Source organism: Pyrus communis, chromosome 6 (genome assembly GCF_041283825.1).
Source record: "Pyrus communis isolate YQ-2024b chromosome 6, ASM4128382v1, whole genome shotgun sequence".
Taxonomy (NCBI): domain Eukaryota; kingdom Viridiplantae; phylum Streptophyta; class Magnoliopsida; order Rosales; family Rosaceae; genus Pyrus; species Pyrus communis.
Window position 1 is genome coordinate 9465073 of NC_142570.1, and position 22620 is coordinate 9487692.

The window sequence follows — 22620 nt, forward strand, 5'->3', positions numbered from 1 at the left end:
CAAACACAAGCATTCTACAATGTGAAGAACCACAACAAATCATTCAACAAATGGGAATGTTGGGAAATTGTCAAAGATTGTCCCAAATACAAAATTGTGCCAACTGGTCCAGAAGTTGTCATGCATGACGTCCTTCTACATAGTTCGCCAAAAGCAGACCTGGCAGAACAGGAAGGCAGCACATTTGAAGAGACGGAAGGGACGCCTGAAGAAGTGCCGGAGATGTAACCAACTTGTCAATCCCTAAGGCCTTAACGTAAAAAGGCTGCAAAGAAAAAAGGGAGTTCTTCTAAAAATGACTGCACAAAATATATGGACGAACTTTCATGCCAATGTGAATTGAACATGGCACGGGAAGTGGCTAAAGATAAGGCAAAAGTTGTGGCTATGGAAGCAATCTTAGTAGCTACTGAGAGACGTGATGCAGCTAATGAGAAACAAAGAGAAATACTTAATCGAAAAAGCCAGGTGGTTAGAGAAAAAAGGATGGCTTAAGCAGATCATGACACTATGAACAAGTCTCTAGAAGGAATGTCTCTGAATTCTAAATATTTTTGGACATTGGAAAAAAAAAGACGTGGTGCGAATGAGGATTGCAAAAGACATGGAAACAAGTCGAGGAGGTTCTAGCTACACATATCCTAGCAACGAAGATCCTAGCACCACATATCCTAGCTCCTCAGACTTTGTATAATTTCTTATTTATTTTAAGTACTTTATGTAATTTCTTATTTATTTGTAGTACTTTATGTAATTTCTTATTTATTTTTAGTAATTTATGTAATTTCTTATTTATTTTTAGTACCAAAGAAAATTATATAAACTCACCGAATAAACTTAAAAAAACACACGAAATAAAATTTCATAAACTAATAACCACATCCTTCCACCACAAGTTCCTTTTAATCTTCACCTTGTTGCAATCTCCACTGGTGCTCAATCAAGTCAGTTTGACAGGTTAAGTGCCAGTATGGTAGTTGCATATTTGTGTACCGCTCAATGATCAAGTGATTGTAATGCCCATCCCGTTCCAATGGCTCGTGTTGTACGGGATCTTCGGTGTGGTCATGAGCACAATAGATACGTGTTCTTAAGTTGTTCATCGTGTCCGGCTCGTATTCATCGACGACATCGTAATCATACTGATCTTCCACAATCATATTGTGGAGGATGATACACGTCATCATGATGGATCGAAGATCCTCGACAGCAAACATTCTGGTAGCAGCCCTGACAATCGCCTAACGAGCTTGCAGGATACCAAAACAGCGTTCCACATCCTTCCTACACCCCTCTTGACATTTTGCAAAGTGTTTTTCTTTTTCACTTTGTGGATGTGGCACTGTTTTGACAAACGTTGACCACGTTGGGTAAATATCATCTGCTAGGTAGTATGCTCATTCGTATTTATGGTCATTCACCCAATATGTGACTCTCGGTGCTTTTCCTTGCAGAACCTCGTCGAGCATTGGAGATTGGGCCAGAACATTAAGGTCATTTTGAGCTCTTGGAAAACCAATGAAAGCATACCAAATCCAAGTATCAAATGAAGCCACCGCTTCCGAAATGATATTTTTGGCTCATTTTTTGTCGCCATAAACTCCTTGCCATGCACTCGAATAGTTTTTCCAAGTCCAGTGCATGCAGTCGATGTTTCCAATCATGTCAGGAAAACCTCGCATCTCAGCCTTCTTCAAAAGCTTTTGCATGTCCCTTGGTGTGGGTTTCTGGAGGTACTCATTAGTGTACAGGGCTTCGACTGCGGAGCAAAACCGCATGAGGAACTCCAAAATAGTTATTTTTCCCATCCTCGCTATCTCATTCACTTGATCTACAGATGCTTCATATGCAAGCATCCACAAGGCAATCGTAAAGGAAGAAAACCTAGAACATGAAAAACATCTTTTTTTTTTTTTTTTGCACAAAGTATGGATCATGGTTGCAAATAACACACATGATTTTGTTGAACAAACTTCGTTGCATTCTAAAATGACATCTAAAAATATGATCAGGGAATACACTGTTAGGGATAAAATAATCTTCCAAGAGATATTTACCTCGTCTTTCCGTCTTTCTATCAAAGTTTGCGGCACGTCTAGGTTTGTCTATCTGATCCACAACTTCCATGACACAACGGGAATGTGAGGCCCTTTGCCTTCTATCTTCATCATCTTCATCCTCTTCCATTGCGAAAGCCTCATCTCCACCTTCCTCCGCATTGAACAATTCTTCATGTTGTGCCAACAATTTTTTCTGGTGCTCATTGATTTCATACAATCTCCTTGAAGAAGACATTGTAAGAACTCAAGATTTAAAAACGATGAAGAAAGATTCTGAGCTAAAAAAGAAGGATTGAGTTTGGTGTATGAATGAGGATGGATGTAGGGTTTATATAGACAAAAAAAGAAAGGATGTTGTTCTTGACAATGTCATGTAGCACTACGTGATTGGTTAAAAATCTGATCGAAATTTTGACTAAATTATTGCAAATAAATAGTAACACGAGGCGCGTCGGGATTGGTTGAAAATCTATCCATAAAATAGTATGTGTGGATAATGACATGTGGCGTGACAAGATTGGTTGAAAATCTGATCAAAATCTTGGCTAAATTATTGTAAACAGATAGTGACACATGACGCGTCGGGATTAGTTGAAAATCTTATTGGACATCTATCCACAAAATAGTACATTCGGATAATGACATGCGGTGTGACAAGATTGGTTAAAAATCCTATCCGAAATTAAAACTACATTTATTTATTTATTATTTTATAAAAAAATTAGGGTTAATCTCAGTTTACTGTTCTAAAATTTATTGGTTTTTAACATTTAATACATCAAGTTTTTTTCATCCCAGAGTGGTACATGAAGTCATAATTTTGGAACACTTTCAAACATCCGTTAGGGTTGCTGTTAAATCAACCGTTAACTGGTGACGTGGCACCTACATGGACAATAACATGGTGCCACATGTCAATATGGCCACGTGGATATTTAAAAAAAAATTAAAATTTTAAAAATTTGGGCCCAATCGTCTTCCATTGAGAGGAAGAGTTCTATCTCCGGAAGAGTTCGATCTCCCTCCCTTCTCTCCTTCGCGTCCCACCCACCTCCATCTTCTCTGAAGTACCCACTTTGTCGTCGCTATCTTCTCCGGCCACCTATATCCCACACCCACTTCTCCTCCCGACAACCGACTCCCAAACTCCCCAAACCGCCATTTTCACCCACACACCACACCCAAACTCCCCAACGAACACGAATCCAAGAAGATCAAGATCAGCAACGGCTTCACCAGCAGCACCTCCCTTCACAGAGAACCCATGTCCCCCTCCTTCGTCTCTATCCCACCTTCTACGGCTCATCCGTCTACAAAATTCACTTCGCCAACAATAAGAAACAGCACCGACCTTAACTTGTAAATAACTTACAAAATTTACATAGATCCGCTTAGAAATTTGGATTTAACAATTTGATTCTTTCATCTGATCCAAAACACACTTCAATGTTCTGGAAGGTAAAGATTTTATCCTATCTATTTTTCTTGAACAAAATTGTTTGGTTTTTTTTTAATAATATTCAAAGTTTTCCATTTTTAATCTCTTTTCCTTAGAAATTGTTTTTATTCCAAACTTGGTTTGTGAAGTTATTAGGTTTTGATTACCCATAAACATATATTGCTAGGAGACGGCGGTGTGGGTGAAATAGGGGTGGTGGGACTGAGTGTAGCAGAACAAAATGTAGACGGGCCGCCATGAAAAAGGGAAGGAGTTGCAGACCTGGAGGAAGAACTCGTGGGTGAGTTGGAAGGCGGGGGAGTTGAGGTTCGAGTGGAAACGTGACTCGGGTGAGTTCTGTTGCTGGTAGAGAATGGTGTAGACCCGAAGGAGGTGGGCCGGGTCGACTAAGGATGGGACGGCGGTGGCAACTTGGGTGGGTGCGGGGGATCGGGTGAGTTCTGTTAAAGAAGAAGACAACCTTTTTCTTTTGTAATTTTTTAATTTTTTAATTTTTTAATGTTTAATTTTTAATTTTTAATTTATTTTTAATATCGACGTAAGACCATTATTGACACGTGACGGCCGGTCATTGTCTATGTGGGTACGATGTCATCAGTTAACGGAAAACTTAACTGCCAGACTAACAGATGTATGAGACTGTCCCAAAATTAACACTTTAGGTATGATTCTGGGACGAAAAAAACTTCATGTATTAAATGTTGAAAACCGCGAAATTTAAGGGTAGTAAACTGATATTAACCCAAAAAATTAATAATATTTTAAATGGGCTGGGTGCCAGCACATTTTTTAGACTTTGTGCCAATGCATTTTTTAGAGGTGGAGATGCTTTTGGCCAATTACTGTTCATTGGGTATATCACTGTTCACTGAGTGGGCTAAATAGGCTAGATGCTGGCGTATTTTTTTAGGGGGTGGAGTTACTCTTAGGCCATCTCCAAACGATCTGGCCAAAGGGCTATAGGGCTAAAAATAGTTCGAAATGATACGAAAACATCTCCAACCAAGGGCTAGGCCAAAGCGCTTGTGGACCCCATCAGGCCAAAACCAGCCAATTAGGCGAACCAACTGGCCATCTTCAGCCAGCCAGATGAGCCCAACCTACTTTCTTTTTTTTGGACGAATTTTTATTTATTTTTTATAAAAAATTTCTAATTATTTACTTTTCACCATTCCATACTATCTTACCCCATTTTATTTCAATTCTTCACATTATATTCTTTTCCAATAATTTTTCCTTTAATTTTTTCAATAATTTTCAAATGACCACCTCTTTCAATAATATTCCAATATGTTCGAAAAACATTATTTTAATATGATAGTTTAATTCAATTAACTATATTAATTCAATTAAAATAATAAATTATGTTTGGCCTATGATCTTTGTGTAACATCCCACATCGTCCAGGGAAGTGGATCCTGTAAGCCTTATATGTATATTCCCATCTCTACACAGCACAATGCCTTTTGGGAGCTCACTGGCTTTGGGTTCTGTCGGAACTCCGAAGTTAAGTGAGTTCGCGCGAGAGCAATCCCAGGATGGGTGACCCACTGGGAAGTTCTTGTGTGAGTTCCCAGAAACAAAATCTTGAGGGCGTGGTCGGGGCCCAAAGCAGATAATATCGTGCTACGGTGGAGTCGAGCTCGGGATATGATGGGGGCTCAGGCCGAGATGTGACAATTTGGTATCAGAACCAATCCCTGGTTGGTAATGTGCCGATGTGGACGTTGGGCCCCTAAGGGGGGGTGGATTGTAACATCCCACATCGTCTAGGGGAGTGGATCCTATAAGCCTTATATGTATATTCCCATCTCTACATAGCACGATGCCTTTTGGGAGCTCACTGGCTTCGGGTTTCGTTGAAACTCTGAATTTAAGCGAGTTCGCGCAAGAGCAATCCCATGATGGGTGACCCACTGAGAAGTTCTCGTGTGAGTTCCTAGAAACAAAACCGTGATGGCATGGTCGGGGCCTAAAGCGGACAATATCGTGTTATGGTCGTGTGAGTTCCCAGAAACAAAACCGTGATGACATGATCGGGGCCCAAAGCAGACAATATCGTGTTACGGTGGAGTCGAGCCCGGGATGTGGTGGGGGCCCGGGCCGGGATGTGACACTTTTGACACCCTCGGTTGGAGATTATTTTTTGTCACATGGCTATATTTGGCCTATGACCCTTTGACCCCTTCGGTTGGAGATGGTATGAAATATAGTATTACACTATTCATTAAAATATAATTTCTTGAAAGGCTATATAGGGCTAAAGAGAGTCATCTGGCTCTCATTTGGTGTGAAATGGCCTTATATATTTACATGGTCAGTTGGTACTTCTTCAAGTTGGCATATTAGGACATGCACTATACTTTTCAAACCCATGATTTGTCACGTAACGCCTTCATGTTTTGTGTCCAGAAAATGACATGAGCGTCACACATGACAAATGCTCAGTTTGCTTGCTTCAAATATTTTCATTGAAAATGGATCTTCTTCCCTGTGTGCATGTGGAGTTTGAGATCATGCAGATTCCAGCGCTGTTTTGTACTCAAAAGGTTCACTTCTTTTGTTTATTTTCTCCCAACTTTAACGTGTATTTGATTTTCTTAACTAAATTAGTAAATTTTGGTATGCCAAATTGTAAAGAAATACTACTAATTAATCATGGCATGTTTTCTTATTATCATACATACTAAATCGTATCATTTATCACATACCTAGCAAATATTACATCGGAGTATTAATTACTAATTCAAATCTATAATCTAATTATAATATGATGCATAGAATCAAAACGAGAACATTTTCGTATATATGTTGTCATAATATTACACGCAAATATCAATTGTGTTGGAAAATAAACCCAACACACGGTGGAACTCGACGAAGAAAGTTAGAATTTCATCATAAAACCAATTGGTAATATGAGGAGTAGCCCAATCTCTTATAAACATATGCAAGGTCCCTCCTCCCATCAATGTGGGGCTCATTCTCAAAGCACCCCTTCACATGTGACGAATTTTTAAGCCTAACACGTGAACGACATAACATGATGATGTGGAATGCATGTGGCCGTTTGACTTCACACGTAGGATAACCTGTTCTGATACTATGAAGAAAGTTGGAGTTCCACCATAAAACTAATTGGTTATATAGGAAGTAGTCAAACCTCTTCTTTTGTTTAGAGAATGGAGCGATTTTTTCCTCATGGTACCTATACAATGATTTTACGACTTGCAAGGTTAACGTACAAGTTAATTCTTTGGAGTTCAAAATTTCAGTTGGATACGATATAGGCGTGTTCCAACGTAAAATTTTGACGTTATGAATCATAATTTCCAAACCAACTTGCAATCTAATTTTTATTTTTATTTTTCAAATAAAAATAGAAACCCTTTAACCAAGGTCAACTCAATACCCCTCTAGAAGTCCATTATTGTCGATTGACTCGCACAACAACCCCACTCTGTATACTCCGCCACCCAAAACGCCGTCCACATTGACGACGACCCACCGTCGACCATTTCCCTGTCCTAACATCCCTAAATCTTCCAAATAAATCGTTGACCCCCAATTGACCAAAAAAAAATGGGCAACAACTGCAGCAGCGGCACTCTCCCCTCCTCCGCCCAAGACCCGGCCGACCACCACCACCACCCATCAAACGGTGCCGTCCGCATCCTCCCTCCCAATGCCCCCGCCCCACCCAAACCCAAACATCACACACCCCCAACCACCACCTCCGCTTCCAGCACCGCTCCCCTCGGCCGGGTCCTCGGCCGGCCCATGGAAGACGTCCGGTCCACCTACACCTTCGGCCGCGAGCTCGGCCGCGGCCAATTCGGCGTCACCTACCTCGTCACCGATAAGCAGACCAAGCAGCTGTTCGCCTGCAAATCCATCGCCACCCGCAAGCTCACCAACCAAGACGACGTGGAGGACGTCCGCCGCGAGGTCCAGATCATGCACCACCTCACCGGCCACCGCAACATCGTCGAGCTCAAGGGAGCTTACGAGGACCGACACTCCGTGAACCTCGTCATGGAGCTCTGCGCCGGCGGCGAGCTCTTCGATCGGATCATTGCCAAAGGGCATTACTCCGAGCGAGCTGCGGCCAATCTCTGCCGCCAGATCGTCACCGTGGTCCACTACTGTCACTCGATGGGGGTTATGCATCGGGATTTGAAGCCGGAGAACTTCTTGCTCTTGAGCAAGAACGAGGACTCGCCGCTCAAGGCCACCGATTTCGGGCTTTCGGTGTTTTTTAAGCCAGGTGAGCTCAACTTTGAGGGTGTGAATATCATGTGTAGTTTTGTTGCAGTATATTTTAACATCTGTTATATAAAACCCCCAATCTTGAAAGCTGAAACAAGCAATGTGTTTGCTTCAATTTGTATGTTGATCATATATATATTTAATTGGTAAAGCTATCGGTTAAACCAACTCCACCCACACCCCCCCCCCCCCCCCCCCCCCCCCCCCCCATCACCTACCCTCGTGAGTTATATGTTACTTGTTTCCGGTTATTGTCCGTCAGGATTGGGTGAACCCCAAATGCTTGTGGGGATATCAATTTATTGTTGGGAGGCAAGCATTTTGTTCTGGTGGTCATTGCACCAAAAGAGCGCACAATCCTACTCTGCTTGTAAACCATGAATAACTAACAAGCATGTTATGGTTGCCACTTTGCCCGAGTGTCCTTACTCCTATTTCTCGGTATTTTGATTGTTTTGGGTCTTCTGTCAACCTTCCATGTTGCTTGTATTTTGAATTTGGAAACTTGTTCCTCGCCTTCATTGTTATCATACCATAGGACTTTACAGTTCATTTTTTATGCAGGAGATGTATTTAAGGATCTTGTGGGAAGTGCATATTATGTTGCTCCTGAAGTGCTACGTCGTCGTTATGGAGCTGAGGCTGATATTTGGAGTGCAGGGGTGATACTATACATTCTACTTTGTGGGGTACCACCATTCTGGGGAGGTATGGCTCTTCTTCCTTAAGAGTAACTGTATTCAGAGATTTTTATTTTCTTTAACAACTGCCATGCAGTGGTTTCTATTAGTGAGTAGAAATGCAGAATTCTAAGTATTCCTTCATGAATGTGTCATTTGTTTCTCCGTTGATACCGGAAAATCTCATGATGAACGCCTACCATATTAGCTTTATTTTTCCATCCAATTCTGATAAATCGAAGCCTTTTTTCTTAAACCAAGTAATGTATAAATACTTTACTTCCGCTCTAACAAGTGAATTGACTTGAAGTATGCATTAAGTCAACACTCAGAAGCAGCTAGAATTTTAGGATATCACCCATTTTCAGTTTATCACTTTAGTACAAGTTGCCACTTAAAGGGGTCATCAGTTTCACTTTTCTAAATTGTATTTTATGCGCAGAGAATGAACAAGGTATCTTTGACGCAATCCTTCGGGGACATCTTGACTTCGCATCTGACCCTTGGCCTTCCATATCCAGCAGTGCCAAAGATCTTGTGAAGAAAATGCTCCGAGCTGATCCTAAGGAACGACTTACTGCAGCTGACGTCCTAAGTAAGTTTCACAATGACATATTCCTAGACATGGAATACTTTAAATATTGCATGCTTTCTATTTTAATTTTTTTTCGTTTTTTGGTTTTAGTGTTTCTATAACTGTTGATGATTCACTTTCCCACACCCTTCCCTCTCGCAACCCTACCTACCCTCATCCCCAAAAACCAAAAATTATAAAAATAGAATTGTTGAGAACATTTATGCCTACTTTCTCGACGTAGAAGCGGGCATGATTTTGGATAACGTGTAGTTGTGATTGTGCTCGAGGAATGATGACATAGTATCATCTCCTTGTTGGCATCATGTTAACAAATTAAACGGTGAATGTTATGGAGGATGCTCCTGGTACAATTCCATCTAAGCGGACTGGCTAGCCATATGGTTTATCAGGAGGATCAAGAGAACAGTATGAAGAAGCTCAATGGATATGGTGTTGAGTAATTATTCTGAATAGTTAGGTGTAGTTTCATAATTATCTTTGCTAGCTCTGTAGTTTGACTTATTATATTTGCTAGTTCCTACCATTAGATTTTTGTGCTTCCTGTGTTAAACATCCTCCATGCGTTGAGGCTTTTTCTTAGCTACAGTTTCTGAACCACTCAAAACACAATGCAGGCCATCCATGGATGCGAGAAGATGGTGATGCATCTGATAAACCTCTTGATATTGCCGTTCTATCTAGAATGAAACAGTTCAGGGCAATGAACAAACTCAAGAAAGTAGCATTGAAGGTAAGAGCATCTTTTATCAACATCGTTAGCATCCTCTTTGTGCACTGGAATGAGGCTGGTGGAAATGAATCCTGGGCTTGGGGATGCTGCTAGTCCAGCCCATGTCATGAGACTAGAAATTTGTCAGTTTCCTCATGCATGCTTGTTTCATGACCAAACATTCAATAAAGTTGTGCTTTATTTCTTTCTTGCAGGTAATTGCAGAAAATCTTTCTGAAGAGGAAATCATAGGCTTGAAGGAAATGTTCAAATCCATGGACACAGATAACAGTGGAACAATTACATATGAAGAGTTAAAGGCTGGCCTTCCAAAACTCGGTACCAAGCTCTCTGAGTCAGAAGTGAGACAGTTGATGGAAGCGGTAATATCTCTAGTCTTCTTACTGTTAGTCCAACGTGAACTTCATGATTCCAGTGTTTTTGGTAATTTCGTCATTAAGAGAGAAGAGAAACAAAAGACATGAGAAACCCAAAAAAAAAAAAAAAAAAAAAAAAAAAAAAAAAAGAAGAGAAGAGACTTTTGATTTCTCTTACTCATGCTGGATAGTTACCGATAAAAGTAGAGAGGAAACATTAGTTGAGGACATTTTTGAAGTAGTTAAAAATAAACAAGATCTGAATGTCACTTTCCCCTCCAATCTCTCCATTTGTGGAGGAAAGTGAATGAGGAGAGAAAATAAGACTTCAAAACTATTTTCGAAACATCATTCTCTTCACATTTACCCATCCATTTCTTTAATTTTAAACAAGCTTTTGTTCCAAATTTCCAAGTGCTTCAGTCTTTGTTAACCTATAAGTCTACATCGGTTAGCTGTGTGGCTTGTTCAGATAGTTGATGTGTAATTCTTCAATTGGATGACCTATTCCCTAATCCTACATAGTTGAAAAACTCTGGTTTCATTTTCAGGCTGATGTGGATGGAAATGGAACGATTGACTACATCGAGTTTATAACCGCTACTATGCACATGAATAGAATGGAAAGAGAGGACCATTTATACACAGCCTTTGAATATTTTGACAAAGACAAGAGCGGGTAACAGTTTATTGTCAGTAACATAGTTATGGCTGTGTTTTACCCCATTCTCAATTGTATATCAAACTGTCACTTTTTAAAATTATGTTTTGACCTCTTCTCATTTTAGGTACATCACGATGGAAGAATTGGAGCAAGCACTTAAGAAGTATAATATGGGCGATGAGAAAACAATTAAGGAAATCATTGCAGAAGTTGACACGGACCGTGTATGTGCCTAATCTTTTGTCTTAACATATATATATATATATATATATCTTTATCTTGATATGTATTTTCTTCGCTCTCTCTATGTGTGTGTGTGTGTTTTTAATATTGATATTTTCCTCCTATTTACCACATAGGGGAGATTAACAAATTTACATCAAGGAAGATATGTCACTAAGGCCTCGTTTGTTAGAGGATAGGACTATTCACTATATTGAACGCAGTTTGAAGGAAGAAATGATGAGAACTTCCATGTTTTGTCCAAGAAGGTTACTCATGAAGAAAAGCTATCCTAACTAATAATCCCCACAAAAATTGTAGGGTTAAAAGGACCACTTTTTCTTCATGAGTAGCCTTCAACTTGGACAAAATAAGAAAGTTGTCATCCATTTCTTCTTTCAAAATGCCTTCAATATAGTGAATAGTCCTATCCAAGCCAATGCTCTCTAACAAAGTAACAAATGATGCCTATAGGATTAGGGTTTGACTGTTCCTCAATATTATAGTGAATATCATGTTGAGAAGACGACTTTGCTTACAGTGTTGATTTTAACCACAAAATTGCAGTTGACATCCTGATACCAAAACTGTAATGGCCATATGCTGGGACAGGGGCAATATAATAATTCCCGTGTTTTGAACCGAATCATTAAATCAGGCAGTCTCTGTGAATTTGAATGGGGAAAAGAAATCATGTTACTGAATGCACCTTATCTTCTCATAGTTACACCATCGCACCATACTAACAAACTGATAGACTAGTACCTCCTTGTTCTTGTTTATGTCTTGAGTGTTTTTGAAGCCTTGATGTTTCTTCCAGAGTGTTTCTGTCGCAGTTAATGAATTCCGAAATTATTTGCAGGATGGAAGGATTAACTACGATGAATTTGCAGCCATGATGAGGAAGGGCAATCCTGAGTTGGTCACAAATAGACGAAGAAAATAAATTAAACACAGTTTGAATGTTTTGCTGGGCTGGCTTAACCAGTTTTCTTAATTTTGCGGGTTCCTGATACACCTTGAGATATGTACCACTTACAATCTCAGTTTAGCTGTTTGGGATTGCAAGTCCTTGGCCTGCCCTTCGGCAGGATAATCCTTCTGCTGTTTGCAGGGGAGATTTCTCCTTTCTGGCAATTTATGCGGTGCAGTGTAAGAGCAAATGCGGGTTCTCTAACCCCAACTCCCAAGTTATGTAATCCTCCCTATTTTTCCTGTCTGTTTCACGGTTTTTTTACCTTGTAACTGAAATGTTGGTTTGCTCGTGAGCCACACTATCCTTGCAACTGAAATGCTGGTTTGCTTTTAAGCCACACTATCAATAGGGCAATATCAAAGCAGTTGAAGCTAGAAATGTAATGATTTGGATTTTGCCTACATTTTTTTTTGCCTTCAACAACTGTTCAAGGAAAGCTATTTATATATATGGATGAAGATTTCTTCTGGTTTTTTCAGCATTTAATGTTTCAACTCCATTAATTTTGTTGGACAAGAAATGAAATTAACATTCAACAAGCAATGCAAGGCATAAAGAAAGAAATGGAAAAACCAGATAGGGTTGATAGGGATGGTAATTCTAACTGTTAAACCCGATAACTATTGATAACTGTCTGAATGGATTGGATTGGATTAGGATATAAAAATTTGGGTATATTTTGGAAATGGGGAAAGCTGTGAACATTATTTGGTTATGGTTTTGAACCGATAACACCAGCAATTTAAGTAATTTTCACAAAATCGGGTTTGAATCGTTTGGCAGGTAAAGAAGGGCAAAGAGGAGGATTGCAAATAATAGTTGATTAGGTTGCTTTAGAAATAACATTAAAGTCGATTTTAAAATCCATTCCTCAGTTTTACAAAACCACAAAGACAAAAGAAACAAACTGTTAGAAAAATATAAAACATGATATCGTTTGACTCAACTTCACGAGAACAAATCATCTTATTCCTCATGTCTCGCAGTTCTACAACTTCACACTTGAGGTCACTAGAAGTTTCACACAAAGTGGTCCGAATGGGCCTGAAACTACTTTTGTCCTTTAGTGGCTTTGCCGATGCCTTTTTCATACTTGCCACACAAGGATACTTAATTAATTTTGGATAGTGTTTCACACCCATTTTACATTCCACACATCTTTACTAATTTTTTGCTATTAATTTTTTTTAATTTATTTAATTTGACGGTCGAAAATTAAAAAAAAAAAAGTATTAGAAATGAGAAGTAAAAATGGACGAATGGATAAGAATATCCTTAATTTTCTGTGAAATATGTTACTTCGTAAAATTCCAAGGGATGAATCCGCAAATACACTTTTGGCACCCCAATAAAAAACACACGTTTTATCAAAAGCCGAATCCATTGCTCTGGACCTGTGGGAGGGCCCACCGAAACAGAAAAACTGAAACACACCGAGAAAATCCCGGCCGCAAAGGAGACCCCGCCAGATTTGGATCTCTGATACAACGTTCGACTCTTTCGAACTCGATTCCGTCTTTTAATCTTTCTCAAAAATTTCTGTGGTTTCGATTCTCTAATCATTTTCTTGAAGATTCAAGCGGCAAGGAGGGCACAGAGATCCGTCCCCGGCTGGCCATGGTAAAATCCTTCACTTTTCTGTTTGTTTCTCGAGAAAAATCACCCAGAAAGTGCAAGAAATTTGTTTGAATCCCGCCCATTCGTTAGTTTATGCTAAAGTTCATAATTTTGTCATGTTTCATTAAATTCCAAAATAATTTAGTTTAGTTAAACTGAAATCGAAAACAAATGAAAAAAAGGTTAGAAATTTGGGGTTGCCTTGAATAGAGTAATTGATTGTGTTTAATTAGTTAAATGTTTGGTGTTTAGCTTAAAAAGATTGAGAATTTAAGCACTTTGTTTGTGTTGTTTAAACAGGTTAACAGAAGAGGTCAATGTAGGGAAAATGCCCTTTTCTTGTATAAGAGTTTTGGTTTGCTTTTCGGTGCTTTGAGCATTCCCCCTCTTTATGTTTATAAATGTGCATTTTCTGGAGGATTGCTCAATTACCAAACCGACGATGCAATATTTGGGGTGTTTTCAGTGATTTTTTGGACTCTTACTCTTATTTCTTTGCTAAAGTATGTCCTTGTCATGTTGAGCGCCAACGACAATGGTCAAGGTAAAGAGCTGATGCACTTTTCCTCACTGTTTGCACAACCTTTTGCTTGCTTCATTGATTTATCGCTGTGTTGTTGGGTCATTTGCAGGTGGTGTTATTGCATTATACGCACTCCTTTGTAGAAATGCAAAATTCTGTTTGCTGCCTAATTATCAGGCATCTGATGAGGAGATCTCCACATACCACTACCCCGGTTGTTCCAATACGAACAGGCCCACTTCTCCATTGAAAAGGTTTATCGAGAGACATAAAAGTTCAAAAACCTGTCTACTTCTTGTAGTTTTATTTGGAGCTTCCATGGTGATTTGTGTTGGTATCCTCACTCCTGCAATATCAAGTAAGATTTCTTTGTCTGACCTCATTGATCCTTTAAATGGTCCGGTTGGACTGTAATGATTGATTTCTATGTTCGTGCATGGTTCTTTTACAACCTCTGCTAAAAAGTCTTTGGTCATTTGCAGTTTTTGCATCTGTGGAGGGGCTACAATTTCAAGCAACGAATTTGCATAGTGGTGAGCGATATTTTCCACGTTAAAATTTTCTTCACTTCTGAAATTTACCTCACTTTATCTCATGCCATTTTAGCTACAAACTCTTCTACACAACCAGGTGTGGTGGTTCTTATTGCCTGTATTTTATTGGTTGCCCTTTTTGTTTTGCAACACCGTGGCATCCACAAATTGGCCTTCATTTTCACTCCAATTATGATCCTTTGGCTACTGTTAATTGCTGCTGTTGGAATCTACAATATCATCGAGTGGAATCCAAGGGTATATCAGGCTCTTTCTCCTTATTACATTTACATATTCTTTAAGACGACAGGAAAAGATGGCTGGCTTTCTCTTGGAGGAATACTTTTATGTGTGACTGGTAAGTAGAGCACTTGCATTTTTCTTTTTGTTCCTTAGCTTTTGCTCCTCCTAATTGTGCAGTGTTTGTTGAATTGCAGGAACTGAAGTCATCTTTGCGGATCTTGGCCACTTCAGAACAGCACCAGTAAGGGTATGCACTACCAATATTGGTAAAATTAGGCCTTTCAGTTCGTGATAAGCTGTGGGTTTGTCCATTGAAGTCAGGAATGAGCAACAATATCATTTTGTTTGTTTGAATTGTTTTTGCATTTTATAAGAGCTTTGAGCCCCACTGCTTTGGGATTTTCCATTGTGGTGTGAAGAACAGGTTTTAGGACTTGAGATTACGGCAACAAAACACTGGTGTTAGAAGTGAAACTTATTGTCTAGATGTGTAGTTCTTTTTCGTAGGTTGATATGCTGAATGGGTTTCTGAAATAAAATCGAACTTTCCAGTTAATAGTTACGAAACTTGTTTTTAGGAGAAATATACACTGGTATATGCTGGTCTAATTTACATGGAGAATGATCTGATGGCAGAAACGCACTCATGGTTTGTTTGTAATATATACAATTCTCTTTTTTTTTCCTTTTTTTTTTTTTTTTTTTTTGCTTTGAAAAGCGGCCTTAACCTGCAGGAGTATCTCTAAATTCCATACCTCTCGCCTTAAACAACTTTTCGAGACCTGGAACTTTTTGTTTTAGACTTTAAAGATTATCTCACACCTTCACCAGTTGCTAGCTCGTTTCATAATCTGATTGAAGCCATTTCTACTTTAAACAATTTCTTTTCAAAAGTGAATCTTACAATTGAATTTGATCCAGCTGGCGTCACCTTACTCCACTAGTTTCTACGTCAGCAGTCCTAGGTGGCAAGGGGAAAACTAACACATGTTGCTATGTGCAGGTTGCATTTTCTTTTGTGATTTACCCATGCCTAATACTTCAATACATGGGACAAGCTGCGTTTCTTTCGAGAAATCTATCTGCAGTATCTATGAGCTTTTTCGCTTCTGTTCCACGTAAGCTTCTAGAGCTTTTCCGTTGATTCAGGAATGCACTGGCGTGCATACTTTACAGCCTGCATCTCCCGTTAACACTTGACATTGTGAAAATTGATGAGCATTGTTGCATTGCAGTATATATTTTTAAAGAACTATTCAGTTAAGAGCTGCTGATTTTTGTCCTAAAGAATGCTCATGTCTTTTCTGTAGCTCCCTTATTGTGGCCAGTACTTGTGGTTGCACCTTTGGCTGCCATTGTTGCCAGTCAACCTGTTATCTCTTCCACATTCTCAGTTGTCAAGCAGTGTCAGGCAATACGATGTTTCCCTCGCGTCAAGGTTGTACATACAAAGAGAAGGATATCTGGTCAGATATACATCCCTGAGTTGAACTGGTTTCTTATGATCATCTGTCTGGCTGTCACAATTGGATTTCAAGACACAATTCGTATAGCAAATGCTTATGGTATGTCATCTTTGCTCTAAAAAATAAATTACAAGATATTATTATTCTTCTTATTGACGAGTATGTCTGAGCCATATATGTGCCATTGCTAAAGTACGAGGACTCGTAATTTTTGTCAAGTGATGGTCAAAATAACAATAAATTTCTATGTCATGTTTATTCTTTATTTTTGTAAATGAAAGCTTATCCTGCTTTTCTAATATCAGGGATTGCATTTTTGGGTGTTACAATCATAACTACGTGGTTGGTATCGCTAGTCATCAACCTTGTTTGGCATCAGAGTTTCATGCTTTCCCTTTTATTTTGTGTACTTTTCGGTTCAGTTGAAGCCGTCTACCTTTCATCTTTGTGCGTGAGAATCCTCAAAGGTACATGGCTTCCCCTGGTTTTGTCTGCTGTCTTCTTGGTAGTTATGTATGTCTGGCAATATGGCACGCAGAAGAAGTATTTGTATGACTTGCATAACAAGGTTTCAATGAAGTGGATGCTCACGCTGGGTCCTAGTCTTGGCATTGTTAGGGTCCCTGGAATTGGCCTCATCTACACTGAATTGTCTACCGGAGTCCCAGCATCATTTACTCATTTCTTAACCAACCTACCGGCTTTTTACCAAGTGATTGTCTTCGTTTGTGTTAAAACTGTTCCTGTTCCTTATGTTCCCCAAAAAGAAAGGTATCTTGTTGGCCGTATTGGACCCAAATCTTTTGGGATGTACCGTTGTATGGTTCGGAATGGGTACAAAGATGTCTTTAAAAATGGGGACGACTTTGAAATTGATGTGGTGATGAGCATAGCAGAGTTCATCCAAATGGAAGCAGAAGGTTCTGGAACCCCTGAAGGCACTGTGGACCGCCGTATGGCAGTTGTGAAGACATCTGGGAAGTTTGGCACGGTGTTGGTTATGGCACAAACTTCTGGCCTTGGAGAAAGCAGCAGTTCAAGTTCTTCAGCGATTGTGAGCAGTGCCAAGTCTCCCACGCTGCAGAACTTGCAGGCCAACTACGAGCAAGAAGCACCAAAACTCAACTATTGGAGGCGGGCTCGGTTTGGATTGCTGGATGCAAAATGCAAAGACTCCCGCCTAAAGGAACAGCTCCAGGAACTTGTGGAAGCAAAACATGCCGGGGTAGCATATGTAATAGGTCAGGCATACTTAAAGGCGAAATGGAATTCATCGTTCTTAAAGAAGTGCGCTATCGATGTTGCCTACTCTTTCTTACGCAAGAATTGCCGCTCTCCCGCTGTTACTCTGAACATCCCTCATATTTGTTTGATCAAGGTGGGCATGAACTACATCGTGTAACGCAAACCTCCGACAATACATCTTCTGATGTTGCATATTTTGGCAGCAAAACCTCCATTGTGCCTGCTTTTGTCCAGAGCAAAAAGCACTTTTGGTTTGTGTGAATAAGTTCAGATTCTTGGTATGGAAGATATGTGTGCTCACTTGGCACAAAGCATGGGTGGAGGAGGTTCCTAACTTCATGTCCATGTCAAGTTGTCTGGTGTAAGTGGTTCCAAAATAATTGAATTTTGCCCCCACAAAATTTGAAGCCACATTCTTCGTATTTCCCCCCGTACCCCAGAGCATGATAGAATTTTCAGATTTTGCTGTTTCATTCGAATCGATTTTTGTTTACAATAGGATTTTCTTTGTTTTTGGTTTTGTTTTTTCAGCTCAAGGGAGATTGAGAGTTGAGAGTTGTTCATACACATTGTGTCATTCAGAATTCATTACAAAACAGATTCATTGAGTTTGTTTTTTCTTTTGATTCCTACTTTATTAAAATTTTCATCAAGTTTATACCTACTTCTGGTAATAAGATAGGGATATTTATTTTGCACGCCTTGTGTCGGTACATTTTTAACAACCCTGGATATGGGGGGATTCTTGTATACGACCGGGGACGCCCAAGTCTTTCCCTTGAAAATGGACACGCTTAAATGGATCAAATGAACCGTAAGGGTTCGTTTGATGGGCTGTATGAGATTGGACCTTTGAAATAAGATTGAATTGATAGGAGTCAGTTGCATAACTAGGTGTGTGGTTGGGTTACATAAACCCATCATATTTTCCTTATTTCGGATTTGTCGCCAGTCTAGCCCATGTTACAATTTTTTCTCACCAAACATTGGCTGGGTTACAATATAATTAGAAATAACTCATTTCATTATGCCCACCAAACGAGGCCTAAGAGATTTGCACTCATTCTTCATCTTTCAACTCATTTATATCTTAAAATAAATCATCGAGAAAGAAGAAAAGAACGAGAGTCAAACTCATACCACATTATTTATGTGTAAGTTTTAGAGGAGACAAGTCAGATCAAAGCACCCTTATTTTAGGGTAAGCAAAAGCAAACCACTAAAAGTCTGATACAGTCGGTTGAGGAATGGAAATTGTGTTCTTACTTCCTAATTCCATATTTTAGAGAGTTTTAGCGAAACACTTTCGGTACCGTTCAATTTTGACGAAAAATCATATTTTTATTATTTTATGATACTATTCATTACACCTTTATTTGTCATTTTTCATTAAAACTACTTTTTTTTTTTGAACTTTTCGTCAGTTTTTCTCATATTTTATTTCCAGGGAATTGGAAAGTAACTCTTATCTCTGTATCCAAACACCCCTCTTAAACCCATGGATTACAGCAGCCACAACCGGGCGGTACCAACCAAAGTTCCAAACTTTCTTTCTTTCTCTCTCCTCCATTTCTTTCCTAGAGAGAGAAAAAAATCCAATTCCCCTTGTCTCTTTTCTGGGAATCAGGGAATTGAATTAGGCAAGACTCCTCTACCCCGACATCCAAACAAACAGAGATTCAAACCCGCCAAACAAACAAACCCCCTCCCAATCCAGACTGATATGCAACGGTATACGGAGCTCTGAAGTCTGAAGGACTCGCTCACAACATGTTGAGCTCCACTTGCTCTCACTCTCTTATCCACCGCCCTTTCCTCCATTCCTCCGCCGCCAGAGCTAGGGTTCCGACCCGACCCGGAGCTTTACGTCCAATTTCACGGAGTTTTAGGATCTTCGAATCTCAATCCAGACCGTATAATACGGTAAGCAGCTCTGGAATTCATGTTTCCTGTTGAAAATTTACAGCTTGTTCACTGTTTGGTTGCCGGGAAAATGCACGAAAAATTGAAAAAATTTGGACCTTTTTTCCATTGACTGTTTAATTGAGCTGTACGGATTGTTTAGGGAAGTAGTTGTTAGAAAAATTGAAAATTTTGGGGCCAATTTTATATTATGCCGTTAAATTTGTACCTGGAAGTTTACATTTCCGTGTTTCGGGTTATTTTTCTGCAGAGGTGGACTAGAATTTCATGTTTTAGGCAAGAGAAGTTCTCTTCAGAAACACCGAAACCGGAATATATTGAACACTTGGTACCCGAGGAAGTAGTCAAGTCCGACTTCGATGATTCTAAGGTGGTTAAAAGGGATTGGGGAGGAACGCTCCGAGAGGTCATATTTCTTTCCTTTTCCCGGTTACAAGGTCATATTTGCTTTATTTGCTTATTCATTGAGAATCTCAGGTTGTTCGCATGGTATGTAAAGCAACTGGATAGTGAATAACTTATAGAACACCGGGATTTTTTGTTTTCGACTATATTAATGAACTTGTTATGGATTAACGGTTAAGTTGAATTTGAGTTTCTGACATGTTGGTGAACTGCATTATGGATCCATGTACATAACGTGGTAGTGTTATATCAAGTATAAGCTATCGAGGTAGTAGCGTTCAAGATCATTGAAATATTCGCCACATCACTTAGAAGGAGTTCTTTAACTTTCACACTTGCAATTGACTTATATTAAGATACTAAGCTGAGTGAAGAAGTTTGTACCCTTTGAGCGTACGTTGTTTAATGGAAATTTTAGGCAGTAATAACTTGCAGTAGCCATTCCGAAAACCTGAATAAGTTATATAGTTCTTCCAGTATGTGAGTTTTGGTGAGCGAATTGCCTTGTGGGCCTTGTGAACGAAACACCTAGGGTAGGTTGATTGTATGGGATATATGTCCAGAAGGACTGGAACCAATAATAGGGTATATGATTAGGACAACAAATTCTCTTATGTTTACTTTGCAGTTATGCTTCAATGGTTGTCAAGAAAAATGAAGGGAAAAAACTAAAATGTTGATTCCAATTTCCTTGTTGCTCAACTGATTTAACGAAATAAATGATACATGCACGCACACACAAGGATTGAATCCTATAAATGTGGCAGGAATATCCTGTAACCACAATTATCGCTTTGATCTGGAAAACATATCCATGGCTGCATCAAGGTTCTCATTTTTCCTTTTCTGGGGGCATAAATTTCAGGCTGCAGATGCAGTGTCTAGAGTAATTGGGAGTCGTTGGAGTGTGCCGTGGTCAGCAGAGACCATATTGCAGGTAAGTGTTTCAATAATGTATGGTAGAACTTCAAATTGAATGCAACTAGGCAATAGTCATGAATTCCAGACTGTCACATCCACCGTCTACTTTTAAAGGATAAGTTTTTATGGAAGAATAAAAAAGAAAAGTTATGAAGATAAGGTGTCTAATAACCAGGAATTCATGAAGAAAGAGACTGTTTCCCTTTGTTATTGGCAAAGTTGATTTGATGTATAAATGGTGCAGGTCATGCTACTATGGGTTGCTGCTTTCTGCTTCATAGGTTCTTGGATGGTTCCATTTGCAGCTCACGTGGCAGGTTTCAGCAGGGAATCATTAACGAATAGAGGACAAGCCTTATTTAGCCTGGTGACTGATGTAACTGAAGGTCTTGTTGGAATTATGATAATTTGTCGCTGCTTATCACGTTTTCGCCCTCTTCCTCCGGATTGGTTTAAATTTAGCTTGAAAGGGACCTGGCAGTTGGATGTTGCTCTTGGATGCCTAATGTTTCCCCTTGTCAATCAGCTCTCACAGTTCAACCTCAGTCTGCTCCCTCTTTTGCCTTCCACCCCGGTCACGGTATCAAGTGTTGAGCAATCAATTATGGCACGCGATCCAGTGGCTATGGCAATGTATGCAGTAGTAGTTTCAGTCTGTGCTCCCATGTGGGAGGAGATACTCTTCAGGGGTTTCTTACTGCCTTCCTTAACCAAGTACATGCCCGTGTGGTCTGCGGTATTGGTGAGCTCAGTTGTATTTGCTTTAGCACATTGGAATGTACAGAGGATTCTACCGCTTATTTTCCTTGGGGTGGTGATGGGCGTTGTATTTGCACGGTCAAGGAATCTATTACCATCGATGCTCTTGCACAGCCTTTGGAATGGCTTTGTATTTTTAGATTTAATGAAATAATCACAAGAATTGTACTTTGGGATTCATTCATCAGTTGCCAATCCGATCTTTACAGAAGCATGCATCCAGATTTGTGGTTTGCATTTCCTTGGAGGTTCGAGGACCGTCACACGAGTAGCTGCTAGCTTTCTTTAAGTGATGGTGTTGGTTAAGAAAATTTCAGCAGAATGCAGTTGAAGTCCACTAAATTAACGTGGTGAAGTCGCAGAGGTTGAGCGTCGAATTCAAGTCCGTCCAGCGTCGAGAGGGGATCAGCATCATACCTTGTTCATATGTAAGATGTATAACAAAGGGGAAAAGAAAGAAAAATGAAGAGAAAATGTTGGTTTGGGCGAAGATCTTCAAGAAAGCAAGCATAGCAAAGCAAATCAGGCTCTCGTAGTTTTGTTGGATTGTCTTGTCTGATGTTTTCATTTTCCTTCTTATTTTTCATTTCTCTTCCCCACTGGCCTGTAGAATAGACTATTGATTTATAAAGACACTATTGACCTATGTGAAAATTGTGAAACCTATCCAACTTTCGGAAACCTATCACGGTTAGAGAGAAATCTACAATATCACGCTGTATTTAGTTCAAACGTGAAATGAACAAGGTGAGATTTAAAGGCTAAAGCTAGTAAGCTACGAGGCATTGTAGCCACATTGTTGGTTGATATGTCTCAAGCCCAATGGTATACAACATACAATATTAGGACTAGTAATTTAGAGGCATAACAAGGATGTTATAATGTTCACCAAAACAAAGGATACTTGAAAAATACATCGAATAAGAGGAGAAGTTAATGGAAGGTGTCAGAAACGAGGTAGGATTAATAAA

General features: G+C 39.5%; 3 protein-coding genes across 3 annotated transcripts; all 3 read left to right on the forward strand.

Moving 5' to 3' along the window:
• Positions 1–6760: 6760 nt before the first annotated feature.
• Positions 6761–12495, forward strand: LOC137710717 (calcium-dependent protein kinase 1). The gene is made up of 8 exons (XM_068449825.2): positions 6761–7786; positions 8353–8496; positions 8911–9063; positions 9681–9796; positions 9991–10158; positions 10704–10831; positions 10941–11040; positions 11901–12495. Exons 1-8 carry the CDS (start codon positions 7102–7104, stop codon positions 11982–11984), a joined length of 1578 nt encoding a protein of 525 aa, XP_068305926.2. The 5' UTR covers positions 6761–7101; the 3' UTR covers positions 11985–12495.
• Positions 12496–13398: 903 nt separating this feature from the next.
• Positions 13399–18305, forward strand: LOC137710891 (potassium transporter 3). Its single transcript, XM_068450048.2, has 9 exons — positions 13399–13634; positions 13932–14175; positions 14264–14512; positions 14637–14687; positions 14785–15045; positions 15125–15177; positions 15934–16048; positions 16241–16495; positions 16702–18305. The coding sequence occupies exons 1-9, from the start codon at positions 13632–13634 to the stop codon at positions 17796–17798; spliced, it is 2328 nt and encodes a 775-aa protein (XP_068306149.2). The 5' UTR covers positions 13399–13631; the 3' UTR covers positions 17799–18305.
• A 240-nt stretch (positions 18306–18545) lies between these two features.
• LOC137711332 (uncharacterized) lies at positions 18546–22295 on the forward strand. Its single transcript, XM_068450562.2, has 4 exons — positions 18546–19564; positions 19815–19970; positions 20835–20906; positions 21135–22295. The coding sequence occupies exons 1-4, from the start codon at positions 19412–19414 to the stop codon at positions 21801–21803; spliced, it is 1050 nt and encodes a 349-aa protein (XP_068306663.2). The 5' UTR covers positions 18546–19411; the 3' UTR covers positions 21804–22295.
• The last annotated feature ends 325 nt before the right edge of the window (positions 22296–22620 follow it).